The following is a 17,549-nucleotide window of genomic DNA, read 5'->3' on the forward strand; positions in this document are numbered from 1 at the left end:
ATATGCGCGCATCGACTATATTTTTATTACGCAGAAGGATTTGCCGGTGTTAAGCGAGGCGCACATAGGTATCCAATCGATTTCGGACCATGCACCTACCTCCCTCTGTATTAAGCGTACAGCTCATAGGCCGAAACAATGCATGTGGCGTCTGAACTCTTCCTTGTTACTAGATATTGAACTATTGCCAAAATTGACTGACGTTTTGCGCCACTATTTTTCTGAAAATAGCTCTGATGATCTCTCCCCCTTAACAATCTGGGAGGCACATAAGTGCGTCATGAGGGGGGAGCTCATCAGAGTAGGAGCTGCTCGTAAGCGGGAGGCTGAAAAAATGATTAAGTCCCTATCAGCCAAAATTGCCGGTCTGGAGGCCCAGCATAAACAATCTCTGGACGCTCAAAAAGCCCAGGAACTTTTGGCGACACGCGAAGAGCTCCGAGATATTTTGGAAGCTCGTAGCAAACGCTCGCTTTTCCTTAAGCACAAAATTTATTATGAGCACGGGGATAAGGGGGGGAAGTTCTTGGCGAGGGCGTTAAAGGAGGCCTCCTTAGTGAATAATATTATGGCGATTAAAACCAGTGACGGCCGGCTAACAAATAGAACGGACGAGATTGCGGAGAGTTTTCACCATTTTTATTCCAAACTCTATGACATTCCCCTCCAACACAAACCTGGGGAGTTAGGGGGTGACAGGACCCAAATCATTCAGGACTATTTGCAGCAGAGCGGCCTACCTTCGCTCTCCCCTGAGGATGCGGAATCTCTGGAACGTCCGATATCCTCAGAAGAGTTATCCCTCACCATTAAAAACCTCAAGCCCGGAAAGAGTCCAGGGCCTGACGGGTTGTCGGCTCTTTACTATAAAACGTTCGGGGCCGTTCTGGAAGCTCCTCTTTTAAAAACCCTTAATTTTCTTATGGACCCTCACCAAATTCCTGCCACGTTTTTGGGGGCTCATATCACGGTGCTCCCTAAGCCGGGCAAGGACCCATCGGAGTGCGCAAGTTACAGGCCCATTTCTCTTCTCAACCTAGATCTAAAAATTTTAGCCAAAATAATCGCAAACCGCCTGCGTCCTTTTTTGCCCCACATAATCGGTCCAGAACAGGTTGGGTTCGTGCCGGGGAGGGAAGCCAAAGATAATGTAATTAAGGCCCTGAACCTGTCATACCACTGCCGCAGATTGGGACTCGAGGGCCTTCTCCTGTCTACTGATGCGGAGAAGGCCTTCGATAGGGTCGCGTGGGACTATTTGTTGGCTACTTGTGCCCACATAGGTCTGAAATCCCACATGATGTCCTGGATTTCCTCCCTGTACATGAACCCCACGGCTCAGTTAAAAATCAATGGAACCCTTTCGGAACCGGTAACCATTAAAAATGGGACGCGACAGGGCTGCCCCCTGTCGCCCCTTCTATTTATAATCTCATTAGAACCCTTTATCCGTGTAGTTAACCAAAACCCTGATATTACAGGCTTCCAGATCGGCTCTAAACCCTACAAAACAGCAGCTTACGCTGATGATCTGCTGTTTTTTTTGACTCAGCCCCATGCTTCTATCCCCAATCTATTAAAGGCATTCTCTATCTATGGCTATGTTTCTAATTTAAAAATTAATTATGCTAAGTCAGAAGCCATGAATATTTCTCTCCCGCCCGAGGTTTTAGATCAGGCCCAGACCAACAATTCCTTTCGATGGGAAGTGAACACGCTTAAGTACCTGGGAATTTTGCTGCCCTCTCAACTTGACAAAGCTTTCTCTAGCAATTTTACTCCTATGCTGAGGCGGATCCAATCTGACTTAGCGAAGTGGTCCTTTAAATTCTTTTCATGGTTTGGGAGAGCAGCAATAATAAAGATGGTGGTACTCCCTAGATTGCTTTATCTTTTTCGCACCCTACCAATCGCGGTACCGGTCAGCTTTTTTAAGCAATTACAGTCTGTACTCTGGAAATTTGTGTGGGCGGGCAGGAGGCCGCGTGTTAGCCTTCGCTTGTTGATGAGGCCGAAGGCAGCGGGAGGCTTGGGCTTCCCGAATTTTAAGCTGTATTATTATGCCGCGCACTTGGCCAGAGTTATAGATTGGCATTGCCATTCTGAAAACAAAGACTGGGTGGCTTTAGAGGAAGCAGGCTCCCACACTCCTTTAAAATTCTCCCCGTGGATACCCTGGGCTAGATGTCCCCCAGAGTTCTTACAACACCCTCTTATTAGGGCAACCCTACAAGCCTTTCATAAATCTTCTACAGAGTATTCAATTGCGACTTCACCGGGACCTTTGACCCCCTTGTTAAACAATCCGGATTTCCCTCCGGGGGAGGATACAGGTACATTTGCCTGGAGGGGGTCGTTACCCCTTCTGGCTCTACATTTGACTCAGTCTGGACAGTTTGTTTCTCAGGACAATTTGCTGGGTGGCCCCGAACCCCAGGTGCTCTCCTTCTGGAATTACCGACAGGCACGTCACTATGTCATGGCACCCGTGAGACGGAAGGAGATGCTGAGAGACCCTACCCCTTTTGAAACTCTTTGCTTGGAAGGCAGGCCGGTGGAGAGGACGACCTCACTTATGTGCACTTGCCTTCAGCAGCAGGGAAGTGCGGATCCGGTACGTTTTAGAGACCAATGGGAATCGTCACTCCAGACTCGCTTTACAGATCTGCAGTGGCAAAACGCATGCATTTTGGCCCATAAGTGCTCTATTAGTACTAGGCTACAAGAAAATTCTTATAAATTGTTGTCACAATGGTATGCCACTCCAGAAAAAGTAAAGAGATGGTACCCCGCTTCCACGGACCTCTGTTGGAGGTGCGGCGAGGCCAAAGGAGACATGTTGCACATATGGTGGAATTGCCCCCGGATTTCTGAATTCTGGGGCAAGATATGTGACCTGATTTTACGCATTACAGATACGACACTACCCCTGACACCGGCCTGCTGCCTGCTTAATATTTCTGATTGGCCTCTTGGCAAATATAAAAGATCTTTGTCAAAGCATCTCCTTGTTGCCGCTAAGTCCCTGATCCCTAGACACTGGAAATCGACCTCAGTCCCGTCAGTAGGGGAATGGTTACGGGAGGTTAACCGAATGTTCGCAATGGAAGAGACGCTGGCCACAGCTAACGAATCCTCTGAAAAATTTCATAGCACCTGGTCCCCATGGGTCCAGTTTAAATACTCAGACTCATTTGCTAGCCTATCCACAGGTTGATGAGTTTCCCGATCTTTTTGGATCGACTATTTAGGTGTTTGCTGCACTACTTCAGCAGGCGCTGATGTGGATCTCTGTGTGAAAACTGCCTTCATCGCAGTCTTGCTCCTGGACTACTTACTTCTGTTTCTTTTCTACCCTTTCTCTCTTTTTCTCTCATCACCCTCCTTTGTTCCCCTCTAGCTCACCCACCCCCCCCCCCCCGTCCCCCTTGTTAAAACATGTACCTTGCAGATCAGTTGTACTGTCTGCTCACAGGATACTATACTGTTTAAATTAGGTGCTGTGACATTGTTCTCTTTTTGTTGAGTACTCATTCTTTTCACGGAAGCTGTAACTGCCGCTCCGGACCTTGAGTCCCAGATTCATTATAGCTACCAGAAGACATTTATAATTATAATTATATTTGTATCTATAAGTCTGAGTGTATTTGCTTTGCACTATCTGTTTCTTGCATTGCATACTGTGATGTTCTAAACCTGTTATGTGATTTAACTTGAATAAAATTCTATTGGGAAAAATTTTATTGGGAAAAAAAAAAAAAAAATAGGAGTCGTTCGTAACTCGGGTGTTCGTAACTCGGGTGTTCGTAACTCGGAGACTGCCTGTAAAGGGCAAATCTTCCAATGGGGCCACTAGTTCTGGTGACCTGGGGGTCTCCAAGTAAGTCCCTTATTTGTAAGGATTTACTCTAACTTCCTGTTTTGGTTATGGGACAGGAAGTGAAGGGAATTCTCCAGAGTGGGATAGGGATGACAAAAAAAAAACTGACAGGTGTTATGACCCTCCCTTCCTCTATCCAAAATGAAAAATAAAGTTTTGCCTATAGTTCTACTATAACGCAATTCCTGTCTTAGGGTGTCTCCACTCTATAGAAAATCAACAGAGACACTTTTGGACAGCCCCATTGTCAATCTGGGGAAAGGGTAGTGTTAGATTAGGAGATTTAAATGGACTTGACTAAATAAAGCTGAACTCCGGCCAACACTAAAAGGTGTTAGGTCCATTGGGATGTCATTAAATATTAGGGACCCAAATTTCTGAAATGCATGTGAAATTTTTTCAGCACACTGGGTAATCTGTGAGTTAAAAAACAGCCATTACATGACTTTAAAAAAAAATGTTTATAGCGGTAAAGAAATTTTATAAATACATTTGCACATACAGTATATTTTCTTATAAGTAACAGAGACCTACATAACAAAGATTTATACAGTGATAAATAAAATGATACATAATATATGGACAAATAAATAAAGTCCTTGTTAGTTTTGAAAACTTCCTAACTTAAATTATTATTTCAGCCAATAGCTGACAAGTTTTGCATAATTTGTTGTTTGAAAGCAATTATTTAACTTCAACGCTTACACTTCTGTAGCTGATATTTAAAAAATGTGACTTTATCACAGTGCCAGGTTTCTAGTGTTCTTCTTAAATGTTAATTTAGGAATTTAAAATATCTGAAACTTCTTGAGATTTTGCTGCCAAATCATTCTTTCCTGATTTATCTAACATCATATTGGGTTTTCAATTTTTTTTTGTATCTTATATTCACTTTATATTAGTCGTCTTTTAGTAAAATGCAAATGAAAAAAGGTTAATAGATGTTTTTGACCTCTACACAGGCTTCAGCTTGTATAAGAACAGTGTGTACTGCAAGCTTTTGCAAAGTATTGTAAAGCTTTAGGCAGTTATTTTCAAGTCTTTGAAGAAAACGTAAATTCTTGTATATGGATGTTAAACGGGGATCTTAATGGGAGTACTTACAGTCATTTTAGACAACCCTAACCCTAATGAAGTCTGATAGCACCATGTTTAAAGTGGCAGTCAACACTTTCTTAAAGATAGGTTTTTCGCATCTCAGTAGTAGAGGTAAATTGTGCTTTAAAAGCTTCTACAAATCAAACGCTTGGTGTACACTTTGCTATCATATAAGCTGAATCCCTGGTGTACAAGGACTAAGTAAGTCTATAGTAAAACATGTACATAAAATAAAATGTATAGAAAAAAAGTCTTTGCCCTTTTGCATAAAATCCTGAGTTCACTCTTCATCAAATCTGCCTTATATAGGTCAACCAAGTAGGCCAGGCCACCAACCTAACTGCAAATTCTCTGTATTTAAGCTCACTGTAACGTTAGTCATGGTATTCGCCAGTGGATGTTTTTCAGCTGTGATCCACATTTTAGCAGTGAGGGGTTGTGGACTGATGTGGTAAAGTGCGGAGTCATATGGCTCTGGATATGAAACCATTTAAAGTGTAGTCTTTTTGTTTACTCAGCGACTGTCAGCTTCTTGGTTTTTCACACCTGTTTGTAGAAAACATAGGAGACATAGGCATTAAATGGTGGTAGTGTCATGGTGTCTTCAAATCAGTGTTGCCTATTAAATACCTTCTTTGTCCACAGAGAGAATATTACTATTGTCTCTCTGTTCCTAGGCAGACGGTGAGCGGAAATTTCCTTCATTGGAACACAGACATCATAAAATCTTAACAGAGTTTCTAAACCTTCTTCAGTGTAAGCTTTTTCATTGTCTGTGTCCTCATTAATGAGATTATCCTTCATATTCTGCTCTGACATCTATTGAACAGACTGGAAGTGGGGAGCACCACTCACTTCTTGTTCTATCTGGCGACCATCAAAGTGAGTGGAAACCTCCCAAATGGGATCACAGACAGCAATAAAAACGATGATATATTATGAACTTGTGAACTTGAAAGTGCTGCCTGATTGCTAAACACCCAAAGATAATGCTTTTGCTGTCATCAACAATGTGAAAAACACTTTTAAATCTGGGCCAGAACCCCCCAGAGCCCCCTGAATGTTGGTTGTCACTACTTTGCTATTCCGTTGACGCTCACTTGAATCCTCTATCTTTTCGCTGCCATCTTTCTCCAGGAACAATCCACAAACTTACCAATAGATTTATTTAATAACTGATGTTGTTTAGGAGTACTAGATCCCAAAGGGTTGTTTCTTATTGATTGCTTCATACAGTACACATACTTGTATTGGTGTTTAGTAACTCTAGGGCAGCCTTTCTCAACCTTTTTAAAATTGAGGAACCCTTGAAATATGATTCTGGTCTTAGCCCTTGTACACACGGTTGGATATTCTGACAACCAAATCCGTCGGATTTTGTCTGAAACTGTTGCATACACACAGTCGGACAAAGTTGTCAGAAAATCCAATCGTACTTAACATGATGACGTTATTTCGTTAGGACGGGACTACGTTCAGGCTAGTAGCAATAGCTTTGGTCTAGGAATTTGATCTGAGCATGCGTGACACTTTGTCCGATCGGAATTCTCTACACATGATTGGACAAAGTCCAATCGGATCATGTTGTCGGAAAATTTTATAGCCCAGCTGGAAAACTTGGTCCGTCGGATACTCAGACGGAAACAGTCTGATGGAGCCCACACACTGTCGGATTATCCGACAACACGGTCCGATCAGACATTGTCCATCGGAATGTCCGACCATGTGTACAAGGGCTTAGGGAAACCCTGATAAAAATTACTGCATCTACAGGTCATTGTACATTAGTGTGATGATCAAGGAGAAAAATGCTCCCTACATTGGGGGTCAGTGGGAATAATCATCCCCTTACAGATAGCTAAAAAGATCATCGGTTTCAGTGGTAACTCATCTGAGTAGCAGAAATTTCCTCTTGCTCGAGGAATCCCTGGAAACCTTGGGAGTAACTTTGTGTGAGAAAGGCTGCTCTGGACAGAAGGATCTCAGATCAAGAGGCTAAGTGACATTTCTGACAACTTCATATGATATCAAACTGATCATAAAAGTCCAAGTATTTTTACTAAAGAAAATGTCCAAAACAAAGCTGTAAAACCAACTAGTCATGTGATCATGGCTACCGTAATTTAAAATGATTCTTCAATACCTCATAGTTTAGTTATTTTCCCTTTTTCTGGCATTTTTATCTGAGATGAACCAACCCTTGAAACAGGGTGCTTTTGGACATTCTGCTCAATAAATATAATTGAATTTTTACTATCGGTTTAGCACTCTTTGGGGGGAATTTTATAAAAAAAAAACTGGAGCAGACAAAATGTGGAGCAGCTTTGCATGACAACCAATCAGCTTCTATCTTCAGCTTGTTTCGGTAAGCTTTGAAAATGAAAGATATATGATTGTTAGTCATGCACAACTGCTCCAGATTCTGGCTGCTTCTGTTTTAATAAATCCAATTCTCTGTCCTTTACACTATATGCAATAGTTTTATTTTACATGCTGTAAAGAGAAAATGTGCTTTGCCAAGCCAGGACTGAGTGCATTCCACACAGGGGTAAAGATAATGTAAAATGTTAATTTGACAGATTAGAGCCATGGTTTATAGTTTCTTGATTTATCTGTGATGGCGAGTATGTTATGTATAGATTATAACTATTAAGAACTCTTTTTCTAACACATCCATTAGCAAAAGAACAACAAATCTAAGCTGGTGGTTTGATGGAGCTGACTTGTTAAACAAAATTAACCCAAAACGTCTAGTGAATGTTGGTTCTGCCTAATGCCAATTTTGCCATAGGAATAACAGTCTGGGATACATCTGTCACAAGATGCTTTAAAGGACATTCTTGTCATAGTTCCCCTATCAACCTGCACAAGAAGGGGCAGACTTTAAACTCAGTTTGAGTGTGGCACCTGCATCGCTCTTGGTTAAATATCAGTCCTCGTTGGTTGCACTTTTTCTCATTCTTCTGGCACACACATTCACAATTTTCAGGGTTTAAAATCCTCCGCTGGTCACAAGGTGGACAGACAGACCTAGGTGAAAAAGGAATAATTTGAGAAGATAATTAATTTACTTCTGTTACATTGAAGTTAGATAAAAAATTATATATATATATATAACAAATATTATACTTACCTGCTCTGTGTAATGGTTTTGTACAGTGCAGCCCCGATCCTCCTCTTCTCGGGTCCCTCGTCGGCGCTCCTGTTTCCTCCAGTTCTCTGATTGCCCCCATAGGAGGCTGCTTGCTGGCTCCAGAGCCTTGTGTCCATAAGTCACACAGAATGAGGCTCAGCCCCGCCCCACGCTCCCTCCTCACTGGCTGTGATTGACAGCAGCACAAACCAATGGCAAAGACACAGGAGAGCAGCTGCTCTCATGCACATTGCTGGATTGCGATCAGGCTTGGGAAAGTATGGGGGGGGGGGGGGCTGGGGGAGCTGCATACTAAAGGTTTTTTAGCTTCATGCATAGAATGCATGAAGATAAAAAAAATCTTCAGCTTTTAGAACAACTTTATTTAAAAGACTTGGGACTAGGGTTGAGCGAACCTGAACCCGAACAATTGACTGTATGTTCAGGTTTGGGTCCGGTGTTCGACAACGTAATGGCACATTTTAAAAAGCCCTGCAACAGCCAATCAACATTTGTTTAACTGATGTGCCCTTAGAAGCCATCACAGCCATGCCTACTAATGGCATGGCTGTGATTGGCCAGTGCAGCATGTGACCCAGCCTCTATTTAAGCTAGAGGCACACAGCACAGCACGTCACTCTGCTTTAGACAGTGTAGGGAAAGGTTCCTGGCTGCTGCTGCTGTGACAGAGAAAATTACATGATAGGAGTCCTGATTCTGAAATCTATTCTAATTATTCAGCGATCTACATTGATTTAGTTGTGTGGGTGCAGTGCACAAGCTTTTTACACTGCACTGAGAGAAAAGATAGACAGTGTAGTGCAAGGTTCCTGTTGCTGCTTTGAGGGAGAGAGAATTATCTAGAAGTCCAGATTCAGAAATCTATTCTAATAACTCAGCGATCTACATAGATTTACCTGGTTGGATTGCAGTGCTCAGTCTTTTTACACTGCCATGAGCCCAGTGCCGGAAAAAAATATAACTTTTATCTGCAAGCTCAGTGCACCAGCACTGCATATGTTGCTGTGAGATACACCCTGTACATACTGTGGGTGTATTCTGCTCTTCCAAAAACACCCATTTAGGGCAAAAAAAAATATTTTGCAGTTGCTGTTTTTCTTCTATTGTGCTATTAAAATAAAAAATATTTAGGGCAAAAACTTTTTTTGAATAGCATTTTTGCCAGTTTTGTAGCTCTAAGATACACCATTTACATACTCTGGGTGTATTCTGCTATTGCAAAAACACCCATTTAGTGCAAAAAAAAAAAACCTGCAGTGTTTTCTGCATATGTGGAGGTGTGCGTTACACAATTTATATAGTTTTTTTCTATTGTGCTATTCAAATAAAAAAAATTCAGGGCAAAAACTTTTTTTTGAATAGCATTTTGGGCATTTCTGTAGCTCAGAGATACACCGTTTACATACTGGGTGTATTCTGCTATTGCAAAAACACCCATTTATGGCAAGATCCTAAATTTGGAAAATATGAGAAGAACGTCAAAGAAGGGACGTGGCTCCAGTCGTGGTGCTGCTGGTGGAGCTCCTGTTGCAGGGAGAGGACTTGGTCGATCTGTGGCAGCTACACGCACAAGTGAAACACCTTCCTCAGGTACGAGTAGGAGACAGAGCTTGCAGCGGTATTTGGTCGGGCCTAATGCGGCTGTACGAATGTTGAGGCCAGGGCAAGTACAGGTGATAGTAGATAGGGTTGCTGACAATGCCTCCGGTTCCATGACATTGTCTCTCACCCAGTCTCCCGATGAAAGATCAGAGTTGGCACCTGCAGCCGATGTCCATCAGTCTTTCACATCACCCACTTGCAAATCAGCCAAGCAGTCTGAGCCCCAAATCACGCAGCAGTCTCTTCTGCTTTTTGATGACTCTGTTAGCAGGGTTTCCCAGGGCCATCCACCTAGCCCTGCCACAGAAGTGGAAGAGATTGTGTGCACCGATGCCCAACCACTTCTGTTTCATGATGAGTACATGGGAGGACCATCGCAGCACTTCTCAGATGATGACGAAACAGAGGTGCCAACTGCTGCTGCTTTCGCAATTGTGCAGACCGACAAGGAGGGCAGGGGTGAAGACTGGGTGGAAGATGATGTGGAGGACGATGAGGTCCTGGACCCCACATGGAATCAATGTCATGCAGGTGACCAGTGTAGTTCGGAGGAAGAGGTGTGGTTGCAAAGAGCCACCAGCACAGCAGAAGAGGGAGCAGGGTGCAAAAGCGGAGCATCCATCCCCTAGACAGTACGCCTGCTACTGCCCAACACAGCAAGGGACTGAGCACACCAAAGCCAGGTCCAAGGAGTTCCCTAGCGTGGCAGTTCTTCAGACAATGTGCTGATGACAAGACACGAGTGGTTTGCATGCTGTGCAATCAGAGCCTAAAGTGAGGCATAAACGTTCTCAACCTGAGCACAACCTGCATGACCAGGCATCTAAGTGCAAAGCACGAGCTGCAGTGGAGTAGACACCTCAAAAACCAAGAAATTTCTCTGGCTCCTCCTGCTTCCTCTTCTGCTGCAGTCTCGGCCTCTTCATCCACCTCTGTAGTGACAGTGGCACCTGCCAACCCGCAAACAGAGGATCTGCCAGCAACACTACCACCTGGGTCACCAACCATCTCCACAATGTCCCATGGAAGCGTTCAGCTCTCTATCTCCCAAACACTGGAGCAGAAGAGGAAGTACCCTCCTAGCCACCTGTGATCCCTGGCCCTGAATGCCAGCATTTTAAAATTCCTCGCCTTTGAAATGCTGTCATTCCGTCTGGTGGAGACGCAGAGTTTTAAAAGCCTGATGGCATTGGCTATCCCACAGTACATCGTGCCCAGCCGCCACTACTTTTCCAGGCGAGCCATCCCTTCCGTGCACAACCAAGAGGGGGACAAAATCAGGTGTGCACTGCGCAACGCCATCTGTGGCAAGGTCCACCTAACTACGGATGTGTGGACCAGTAAGCACGGTCTGGGACATTATATCTCCCTAACAGCACACTGGACAAATGTAGTGGCAGCTGGGCCTGAGGCGCATAGTAGTTTGGTGCATGTCCTTCTACCACTGAGGATTCCAGGGCGCTTCAGTTTGCCTCCTGTTGCTAACTCCTCCTACTTCGCTTCCTCATCCTCTACCGCCTCCTCATCCGGTCAGCATAACACCTTCACCACCAACTTCAGCACAGCCAGGGGTAAACGACAGCAGGCAGTTTTAAAACTTTCCTGTTTGGGGGAAAAACCCCACACCGCGCAGGAGTTGTGGAGGAACATGGAACAACAGACCAATGAGTGGTTGGTGGCAGTGAGCCTCAAGCCCGGCCTGGTGGTGTGCGATAATGGGCAAAAATATCCCTTGCCTGGCGCATGTGCTGAACTTGGTGGTCCAGAGGTTCCTTAAAAATTACCCCGATATGTCAGAGCTGCTGCAGAAAGTGCAGGCTGTCTGTGCGCACTTTTGGCGTTCTCACCCTGCTGCTGCTCGCCTGTCAGCGCTGCAGCGTAACTTTGGCCTTCCCCCTCACTGCCTCATATGTGACGTGCCCACAAGGTGGAACTCCACCTTGCACATGCTGGCCAGACTGTGCGAGCAGCAGCAGGCGATAGTGGAGTTCCAGCTGCAGCACGCACGTGTGAGTCACTCTGCGGAACTTCACCACCAATAACTGGGCATCCATGCGAGACCTGTGTGCCTTGTTGTGCTGTTTCGAGTACGCCACCAACATGGCCAGTGCCGATGATGCCGTTCTCAGCATTACTATCCAAGTTCTATGCCTCCTTGAAAAAACGCTTTGGGCGATGATGGAAGAGGATGTGGCACAGGAGGAGGAAGAGGGATAATTTCCAAGGCTTTCAGGGCAGTCATTCACAAGTGGCTATGAGGGTGGGTTCCTGCACCCACAAAGGTACACAATTGTCCAGCAGCAAGGGCACAGTTCTGAAGGATGACGAGGTGGAGGATGAGGAGGAGGAGATGGAGGAGGAGGAACCATGTTCACAGTAGGGTGGCATCCAGACTAGCTCATGACCATTACTAGTGCGTGGCTGGGGGTATACAGAGGACACAGACGATACACCTCCCACAGAGAACAGCTTTTCGTTGCCTCTGGGCAGCCTGGCACACATGAGCAATTACATGCTGCAGTGTCTCCGCAACAACCACCGAGTTGCCCACATTCTAACTGGTGCTGATTACTGGGTGGCCACCCTGCTGGATCCCCGTTACAAGGACAACGTACAATGTAGCTGGGGGACCGCCAGCACCTCAGAAGGCAGGGTTAGCATGGCTGAAATGTGGAAAAGCTTTGTCAGCATGCCACAAGAACCAGCACCACCAGCTGAGATGGAATATCTTAGCAGGAGGCAGCATTTCACCAACATGGTGGAGAAGTATGTGTGCACATGCTTACACGTACTGAATGACAGGTCTGCCCCCTTCAACTTCGGGGTCTCCAAATTGGGCACATGGCCTGAGCTTGCCCTTTACGCCTTGAAGGTGCTAGCCTGCCCTGTAGCCAGTGTATTATCTGAGCGTGTTTTTAGCACGGCAGGGGGGCGTTATCACAGACAAGCGCAGCCGCCTGTCCAGAGCCAATGTGGACAAGCTCACGTTTAGGGATGAGCCGAACACCCCCCTGTTCGGTTCGCACCAGAACTTTCAAACGGACCCCAAATTCGAACGAACTTTAGAACCCCATTGACGTCTATGGGACTCGAACGTTCGAAATTAAAAGTGCTAATTTTAACGGCTAATATGCAAGATACTGTCCTAAAAAGGGTTTGGGGACCTGGCTCTTGCCCCAGGAGACATGGGTCAATGCCTAAAATGTTTTTAAAAATGGCCGTTTTGGCGGGAGCACCGATTTTAATGATGATTAAAGTGAAAAAAAAAGTGAAATATTCCTTTAAATATGGTGCCTGGGGGGTGTCTGTAGTATGCCTGTGAAGTGCCACGTGTTTCCCGTGTTTAGAACAGTCCCTGCACAAAATGACATTAAACAGAAATAACATCATTGAAAACTGCTTGCGGTTTTAATGTTATATCTGGTTCCTGCAATATGGTTGAAAACCATTGAGAAAAATGGCATGGGTAGCCCTCCCTGCCCATTACCAGCCCCTTTGGGTCTTGTACGCATATCAAGGGGAACCCTGTACCCATATTAAAAAAAGGAAATGCGTGTGGCCCCCAGGCCCTATATACTCAGAACAGCAGTATACAGGCGGTGCAAACAAGACAGGGACTGTGTAGGTTTGTTGTGTTAAGTTGAATCTGTTTGTAATTTTCAACTGGTACATTTTTAAAGTGTAGCTCCAGTCAAAAAAACTATTTTTAAGCTTTTTGGAAAACATAGGGAAGGGTTATCACCCCCTGTATAATTTGTTTTGTCGTCCATCTTTTTTCATCTCACTTGCTGTTGTCTCCTTCCGTTTGCAAGTAGGAGATGTTTGTAAGTTGGATGTTTGAAAGTAGGGGCCTGCCCTATATGCTCTGCAGAAATGGCGGAACAAGGTGTTGGTTTTGCCACAACATTGTAAGCCCTCAAAGTGACTCTTGCTGGGCGCTGGAGCGCCCTGCTGTGAACGATTATATCAAGAATTGTAATTACATGCCATTGTTGAACAGTGGTAGAAAAATTGACCTTTGGTGGTTGTGGTGCTGGTGCCACAACACTATAAGTCCTCACAGTTACTCTGGGTGGGCACAGGAACGGGCCCTCCTGTGAAATATTATATCAAGAATTGTAATTACATGTCCCTGTTAAACAGGGGCAGAAAAATTGGGCCTTAGGCACTGGTGCTGGTGCCACAACACTGCAACCTCTCCCATATACTCTAGTTTTATTGCAGGAATTAGCCCTGCTGCAAAGCATTGCATCAAAAATTGTACTTAAACGCCCCTGTTAGGGATGTGATATTTCAAAAAAAATTATTCGGTTACATCAGCTTCAGGTGCTTGGTAGCTGTGGGTGATCCAAGACTGATTCATCTTGATGAAGGTCAGTCGATCAACTGATTCGGTGGACAGGCGCACCCTGTGATCGGTAACCAGCCACCAGCAGCACTGAAGGTGCGTTCCGAAAGAACGCTGGATGCAGGACAGGCCAGTAGCTCAATTGCATACTGTGCAAGCCCTGGCCAGTGATCCATCCTCAAGACCCAGTAAGCCAGAGGATTTGCGGTGGGAAAGGTGTCCAAGTCTGACCTTGCCCCTAGGTATTCCTGCACCATGTAAATCAGACGCTGGCGATGGTTGCTGGAACCGATCATACCTTGGGGCTGCGGACTAAAAAATTGTCTGAAAGCATCAGTCAGACGGCCACCTTCTCCACTGCTCCTTCTGACCGATGCCTCAGCAACACGTTGTCCAGGACCAGGAGTTTGTAACCTCCCAGTCTCTGGGAACGCGTTGCACAGACCTTTCTGCAAGGCCTCCCGGAGATGTCTCATTCTCTGCTCCCTCTGCGATGGCAAGATAAGGTCGGCAACCTTACCCTTGTACCGTGGATCAAGGAGAGTGGCCAGCCAGTAATGGTCCCTCTCCTTGATCCGAAGAATACGAGGATCCTTCCGCAGGATTTGCAGGATCAGGGAGGCCATGCAGCGTAGGTTAGCTGAGGCATTCGGTCCGGAGTCCTCTGGGTCACTAAGGGCAACATGATCCGCAGCTACCTCCTCCCAGCCACGTACAAGTCCACGTGTTTCTTGGGACTGTAAATCATCCCTACAAGACTGCTGCTGCTGATGCTGAGTGCCAGCCTCCACCTCCATGCTGACACAATCACCCTCCTCCTCCTCTTCCTCCTCCTCGTCCTCTTCCTGTGTGATGGGTGGCACAGCAGGAACACTGTCTGGATAAAGGGGGCCTTGAGAGGCAAGGAAGTCCTCCTCTTCCTGCCTCTGTTCTGCCTCAAGTGCCCTGTCCATTATTCCACGCAGCGTATGCTCCAAGAGGTGGACAAGAGGTACAGTGTCACTGATGCATGCACTGTCACTGCTCACCATCCTTGTGGCCTCCTCAAACGGTGACAGGACAGTGCATGCATCCCTGATCATGCCCCACTGGCGTGGTGAGAAAAAACCAAGCTCCCCTGACCCTGTCCTGGTGCCGTAGTCGCACAGGTACTCATTGATGGCCCTCTGCTGCGTGTGCAGCCACTGAAGCATGGCCAACGTTGAGTTCCACCTGGTGGGCATGTCACATATAAGGTGGTTCTTGGGCAGGTTCAACTCCTTTTGGAGCTCAGCCAGCCGAGCACAGGCATTAAATGATCGGCGGAAATGCACACAGACTTTCCTGGCCTGCTTCAGTACATCCTGTAAGCCGGGGTACCTGCCCAAGAACCGCTGCACCACCAGGTTAAGGACGTGAGCTACACAGGGCACATGGGTCAGTTGTCCCTGTCGGAGGGCGGAGAGGAGGTTGGTGCCATTGTCACAAACCACCATTCCTGGCTTAAGCTGGCGTGGCGTCAACCACCTCTCGGCCTGCCCCTGCAGAGCTGACAAAACATCCGCCCCAGTGTGGCTCCTGTCCCCCAAACAAACCAGCGCAAGCACGGCATGGCATCGTTTTGCCTGCGTACTTGCGTAGCCCCTGGAACGCCTATGGAGCACCGCTGGTTCTGAGGACAGAGCACTGGAAGAGGCCATGGAGGAAGAAGAAGAGGAGGGGGTGGAGGAGAGAGGTCTGTCACAACCAATAGTAGCATTTTGGAGGCGTGGTGGCGGAACAACCTCCAACACTACTGCACCTTGTCCTGCATCCTTCCCAGCTGCCAGAAGAGTGACCCAATGGGCCGTGAAAGACAGGTAACATCCCTGTCCATGCCTGCTGGACCATGAGTCAGCGGTAATATGCACCTTACCGCTGACCGCCCTGTCCAGCGAGGCAAGGACATTGCCTTCTACATGCCGGTAGAGAGCCAGAATCGCCTTCCATGAGAAAAAGTGGCGTTTGGGGACCTGCCACTGAGGAACCGCACATTGTACAAACTCACGGAAGGGGGCCGAGTCTACCAACTGAAAAGGCAGCAGTTAAAGTGCTAGCAATTTAGCCAAGCTAGCATTCAACCGCTGGGCATATGGATGGCTGGGAGTGAACTTCTTTCGCCGGTCCAGCAGCTGGGGCAGGGACATTTGCCTGCTATAATCGGACGTGGGTGTACCGCTAGCAGAGTTCCCGGAAGCACTTGCCTGTGACACACCTAATTCTACACCTTCATTCCTCTCAGAGCAGGTTTCAGAGAGGACTGAAGGTCTAGTGGGGTTGGAGATGCCAGCTGATGAGGAGCAAGGAGAGGTCCGCTTTGTTCTTTGGTGTGGGTCTTTGAGGTATGCTTGCCAACGAGCTGCATGGCAGGTCAACATATGTCTGGTCAAGCATGTGGTGCCCAAGCGGCTGATGTTTTGGTCACACGAGATACGCTTGAGACATATGTTGCAAATAGCAGCGGTGCGATCTGATGCACTCGTCTCAAAAAAGGCCCACACCAAAGAACTTTTAGAATAACGCCCAGAGGCAGCGCCCTGCACAGGCGGAGCTCTGCGGTGTGATTCAGTCGGTGTGCAGCCCCTAAGCTGGCCCCCGGAGGGCATCCTGCCTCGTTGGACACGTGCCTCCTCCTCCTCCTACCAGGCACCCACGTGGAGTCAGTGCACTCATCATCCCCTCCCTCTTCATCGCTGTAGCAAACCTGGCAGTATGCTGCATCTTGTGGAACATGACTGCCAGATTGCTGTCCTTCTTGAGCATCCCCTCTCTCTGCGCTCACGCTACTGCCTTCCTCTAGCTGAGTGTCATCATCAGAGCCCACAAAACACTGGGCATCCTCCTGGAGCATGTACCCAACACTGTGCTCAAAGAGTTCAGGAGACTCCTCAGGAGGACGTGGTGGGTCTAGGGAAGGAGTCACTGATGATGACATTGAGAGGAGGGAAGACGATGCGTTGGCAGCTGCTTTGCTAGTACCCTGAGACTGGGTGAGAGAGGATGAGGAGGATGAAGAGGGCTTGGTCATCCACTCTACCAAGTCGTTGGCATGTTGCGGTTCAAAATGTCCAGCTGCCGAAAAGAAGGACAAGCGTGTCCCATGGCCACGTGCTGATGACAATGCACCGCGTCCACGACCAGCACTGTTGTCTCTAGACACAGAGCCTGCTTGCCCTCTTTTATCGGCTCGCCTGTCTGCCTCTCCTTGCTGGCCTTCCAGACATGGTAATGGCCTGAAGGGAGTTGGGTAAAACAGCAGTGTAATGGAGTCACACAACACCCACTAAGCCCTGCAGATGGCTCTATTAGAGAACAGCAATAAACGATAGATACAGGTGTATATTGTGCTGGAGTCACACAACACCCACTAACTCCTGCAGATGCCTTTATTATAGAACACCAGAGATAAAGGGGTATACTGTAATTGAGTCATACAACACCCACTAAGC

The 17,549-nt window shown here is 46.6% G+C and overlaps 1 protein-coding gene across 4 annotated transcripts in view; it reads right to left on the reverse strand.

Annotated features, from left to right (window-relative positions):
• Window positions 1-4,322: 4,322 nt before the first annotated feature.
• The window catches only part of VEGFB (vascular endothelial growth factor B), a 98,676-nt gene continuing 85,449 nt past the window's right edge, over window positions 4,323-17,549 (reverse strand). For all 4 annotated transcript variants that reach the window (XM_077455783.1, XM_077455780.1, XM_077455781.1 and 1 more), the window contains 2 exons: window positions 7,886-8,008; window positions 4,323-5,524 (listed from right to left, as the gene is read on the reverse strand). In XM_077455783.1, coding sequence (XP_077311909.1) covers window positions 5,503-5,524; window positions 7,886-8,008 — 145 coding nt within the window. In that variant the 3' untranslated portion in view covers window positions 4,323-5,502. The remainder of the gene's footprint in view (window positions 5,525-7,885; window positions 8,009-17,549) is intronic.

This window comes from Lithobates pipiens, unplaced genomic scaffold (assembly GCF_037356315.1).
Source record: "Lithobates pipiens isolate NorthernLeopardFrog02 unplaced genomic scaffold, aLitPip1_a1.2 Scaffold_10, whole genome shotgun sequence".
NCBI classification, from domain to species: Eukaryota; Metazoa; Chordata; class Amphibia; order Anura; family Ranidae; genus Lithobates; species Lithobates pipiens.